General features: G+C 45.4%; 1 protein-coding gene across 1 annotated transcript; it reads right to left on the bottom strand.

Annotated features, from left to right (window-relative positions):
• Positions 1-61: 61 nt before the first annotated feature.
• On the bottom strand, positions 62-2,462 carry LOC112079090 (F-box/WD repeat-containing protein 7; the record flags this gene model as incomplete). Its single annotated transcript, XM_024145133.2, has 3 exons — positions 2,307-2,462; positions 1,203-1,337; positions 62-185 (listed from the first exon to the last, which is right to left on the bottom strand). Coding segments are annotated over exons 1-3 (415 nt in total), but the record flags the coding sequence as incomplete, so codon positions are not given.
• Between the last annotated feature and the right edge of the window lie 2,277 nt (positions 2,463-4,739).

Genomic DNA, 4,739 nt, shown 5'->3' with positions numbered 1-4,739 from the left:
ACATGGTGTGTGTGTGGTTGTGTGTGTGTGTGGCGTGTGTGCTGTGTCGTTAAAGACGTACCCTCCTCCCGACACTTCTCCCTCCACAGCAGGTTATCCCTCAGCCAGTATCCTCCATAGGAACAGGTCTGAGCAGCTAGCATCAGATCTCTGGGCTCCAGGAACATCAGGACATACAGGGACAACTACAGGAGAGACACATTCATATCATCAGGACATACAGGGACAACTACAGGAGAGAACATTCATATCATCAGGACATACAGGGACAACTACAGGAGAGAGACATTCATATCAACATCAGGACACAGGGACAACTACAGGAGAGAGACATTTCATATCAACATCAGGACATACAGGGACAACTACAGGAGAGAGACATTCATATCAACATCAGGACATACAGGGACAACTACAGGAGAGAACATTCATATCAACATCAGGACATACAGGGACAACTACAGGAAGAGACATTCATATCAAACATCAGGACATACAGGACAACTACAGGAGAGAGACATTCATATCAACATCAGGACATACAGGGACAACTACAGGAGAGACATTCATATCAACATCAGGACATACAGGGACAACTACAGGAGAGAGACATTCATAATCAACATCAGGACATACAGGGACAACTACAGGAGAGACACATTCATATCAACATCAGGACATACAGGGACAACTACAGGAGAGACATTCATATCAATCAGGACATACAGGGACAACTACAGAGAGGACACATTCATTATCAACATCAGGACATACAGGGACAACTACAGGAGAGGAGACATTTCATATCAACATCAGGACATACAGGACAACTACAGGAGAGAGACATTCATATCAACATCGGACAACTACAGGAGAGAGACATTCATATCAACATCAGGACAACTACAGGAGAGAGACATTCATATCAACATCAGGACATTACAGGGACAACTACAGGAGAGAGACATTCATATCAACATCAGGACATACAGGGACAAACTACAGGAGAGACACATTCATATCAACATCAGGGACATACAGGGACAACTACAGGAGAGATACATATCATATCATCAGGACATACAAGGGGACATACCACTAATACAGCGAGACCGGACAGAACAATTCATCACTAGTGACCGTGTGTGTCCTTCCTGTGTGTGTGTGTGTGTGTGTGTGTGTGTGTGTGTGTGTCCTCTCACCTCTTTGGGCAGCAGGGAGATGAAGTCTCGTTGGAACTGAGGCTCAATAACCTGCATCATGTGCTTCACCTGATTGGACTCGCAGCTGTCAATCAACTCATCCAGAGCCAATAGACGCTCAGGACCACTCCACGCCTACAGGAAGGGGGAGGGGCAGGAATACATATTTGATCAAAACTGTCAGCAAGGTTAAAAAGGTGGCTACTTTGAAGAATCTCAAATATATATAATTTGATTTGTTTAACACTTATTTTGGTTACGTGTGGAAGATGGAACACTGGGAATCAGAAAGATAAACATTCCTTCCTGTGTTCAACATTCATTAATACTACAGAACCAGAGGGTCCAGAACCACAGAGGGTCCAGAAGCCTGGAGCTGTTCACCATTCATTAATACTACAGAACCACAGAGGGTCCAGAACCCTAGAGCTGTTCACCATTCATTAATACTACAGAACCACAGAGGTCCAAAACCTAGTCTTGTTCACACATTGTATTAATACTACCGAACCAAAAGAGGGTCGCAGAACCCAAGCTGTTCACCATTCGAATACACGAACTACAGAGTGCCAGACAACAGAGGGTCCAGAACCACAGAGCTGTCACCAATTATTAATACTACAGAACACAGAGGGTCCAGAACCCTAGTGCTTTAACATTCTTAATACTACAGAACACACGAGGGTCCAGACCCTAGAGCTGTTCACATTTCATTAATACTACAGAACACAGAGGGTCCAGAACCCTGAGCTGTTCACCATTCATTAATCTACAGGAACGAAGAGGAGGTGCAGAACCCACAGAAGCTTTCACCAGATATTTGATCCTGCCTCCTAGCAGGAGGAAAATGAATGTAGGTGGTGCTGGAGGGAGGAGAGGTGTTTAATTATTTAATTAGCTGAGGTTGGTTCTCCTCTAATCGCATCACTCCATCCCAGAAAGCACTTCTCTCTCTCCCTCTGTTTGTAAAGCCCTCCAGGTTCCCAGGGCTTAATGGCTGTAGTTAGTGGTTGTCGGGGAGACGCCGCAGCAGAGTCAGAGACAGGAAATGTAAAGCGATACTTCTCAGTTTATGAGAGAGGGCCGGGTGTGTTTCTCTCTCACCTGGAAGGTGTGYAGCCAGTCCTGTAGGCCGGAGGGGGGCGGGCCTGAGGTGACACGTCTCCGCTGRGCTGAATGCCCATTGGCTGCTCGCAGGTCCCCAAAGGTAGTGGGCGTGGTCTGGAATGGAACAGAGATAGGGAGAGAGAGAGAGAACATTAAAGAAGGGTAGAATTAGAATTAAAAAGGTATTGTCAGATATGATTTATCCTAATCAGACAGGTTGTTTACATGGACGAGACATTGGAGATAATATAAGACAAGTACTGGAAACAATAGAACACTGAAGAATCTGGGAAACCAGGCCTGGTTTTCATAGCCGACTTTGAAAAGGATTTTGATCAAATACGACTAGAATTTACATATAGGAGAATCTCATATAAATGGGTTAAAGTTATGTATAGGCAGGGGTGTTAAGTACTTGAGTAAAAATACTTTAAAGTACTACTTAAGTCGTTTTTGGGGGGGGGGGGTATCTGTACTTTACTATTTATATTTTTGACAACTTATACCTTACTACATTTTCCCTGACACACAAAAGTACTCATTACATTTTGACAGGAACATGGTTCAATTTAAACACTGGATCAACAGGACATCCCTGGTCATTCCTACTGCCTCTGATCTAGCGGACTCACTAAACACAAATGATTCCTTTGTAAATGATGTTTGAGTGTTGGAGTGTGACCCTGGCTATCTGTAAATTAAAAAAAATATATATAAAATGGTGCTGTCTGGTTTGCTTAATATAAGGAATTATAAATTAATTATACATTTAATTTTGATACTTCAGTATAATTTAGTTATAACATTTACTTCGATAATGAAGTATATTTAAAACCAAATACTTTTACTGGGTGACTTTCACTTTTACTTGAGTCATTTTCTATTAAGGTATCTTTACTTTTACTCAAGGATGACAATTGGGTACTTTTCCCACCAATGTGTTTAGGTAACAATAGTAACCCTAGCTGTAAAATAGTAAATAAATGGCTACTTCTCAGAAAGTATAAAACTGTCAAGAGGAGTTAAACAAGGTTGTCCACTATCAGCATACATATTTATTATGGCCATCGAAATGTTAGCTGTTAAAAATCATATCCAATATTAAAGGTCTAGAAATCCAGGGCTTAAACACAAAAGGTGTCATTGTGAACTGATGATTCACTTTAAAAAAGTTTTTTTTAATTTTTTTTTATACACACCTTTATTTAACTAGGCAAGTCAGTTGAGAACAAATTATTTTCAATGACGGCCTTGGAACAGCCTTGTTCAGGGGCAGAACGACAGATTTTTACCTTGTCTGCTCGGGGATTCGATCAAGCAACCTTTCGGTTACTAGTCCAACGCTCTAACGACTAGGCTACCTCATGACATTCTTTTACATTCTTTTTTAAAACCACAATCTGAATCCCTCCACAGCCTCAGAGGATCTAGATACTTTTTCTAACCTCTCTGGATTACAACCAAATTATGATAAATGCACTATATTACTTATTGGATTACTAAAAAATATAACTTTTACATTACCGTGTAGTTAACTAATAAAATGGTAAATTATATGAGCAAAAAATATTCAATTTCACTTGGAATGGCAAGCTAGACAAATTTAAAATGGGCCTATTTATATAACGAACATGCATTCAGAGGGCAGAAGTTATTAAATATTCAAGCATTAACCATTTTTTGTGACATCAGACTTCGCTACCCATAGTGAAGAAATGAGTTGATATGGCTCACACTGAGAGACGGAATATATGGATGTAAGCAGTCTACCAGGCAGGGGAGCGGCCGGTGTGACCCGAGGCAGGGCGCCGGTGTACCGAGGCAGGGCGGGCCGCGATGTTGTTACCGAGGCGAGGGCGCGCGTGTTACCCGAGGACAGGGCGGCGCGTGGTTACCGAAGCCGGGCGCGGTTACCCGAGCGCAGTACGGCGGCGGCGTTTGTTGACCGAGGTCGGGCAGGCGCGTGTTACCCGAGGCAAGGGCGGCGCGTGCTGTACCCGAGGCAGTGGGCAGTGTTCCAGGCAGGCCTGGGTGTCCAGTAGGCAGGGCGGCGCGTGTTACCCGAGGCAGGGCGGCGCGTGTTACCGAGCAGGGCGGCGCGTGTTACCCGGCAGGGCGGGTACCGGCGGGGCGCGTGTTACGCGAGGCAGGGGTGCGGCGGCGTGTTACCCGGCAGGGGCGCGTGTTACCCGAGCAGGCGGGCGCGTGTTACCTGGGCAGGGGCGCGTGTCCCGAGGAGGGCGGGTGTTACCCGAGCGGGCGGCGCGTTTACCCGGGCAGGGGCGGCGCGTGTTCCGAGGCAGGGCGGCGCTTGTTACCGAGGCAGGGCGGGCGTGTTTACCCCGAGCAGGGCGGGCTTACGAGGCAGGCGGCACGTGTTAACCCGAGGCAGGCGCGCGTTGGTTCCCCGACAGGGCGGCGCGTGTTAAC

The sequence above is a fragment of the Salvelinus sp. IW2-2015 genome, unplaced genomic scaffold, assembly GCF_002910315.2.
Source record: "Salvelinus sp. IW2-2015 unplaced genomic scaffold, ASM291031v2 Un_scaffold6881, whole genome shotgun sequence".
Taxonomy (NCBI): Eukaryota; Metazoa; Chordata; class Actinopteri; order Salmoniformes; family Salmonidae; genus Salvelinus; species Salvelinus sp. IW2-2015.
This window is presented reverse-complemented; position numbering and strand designations above follow the sequence as displayed.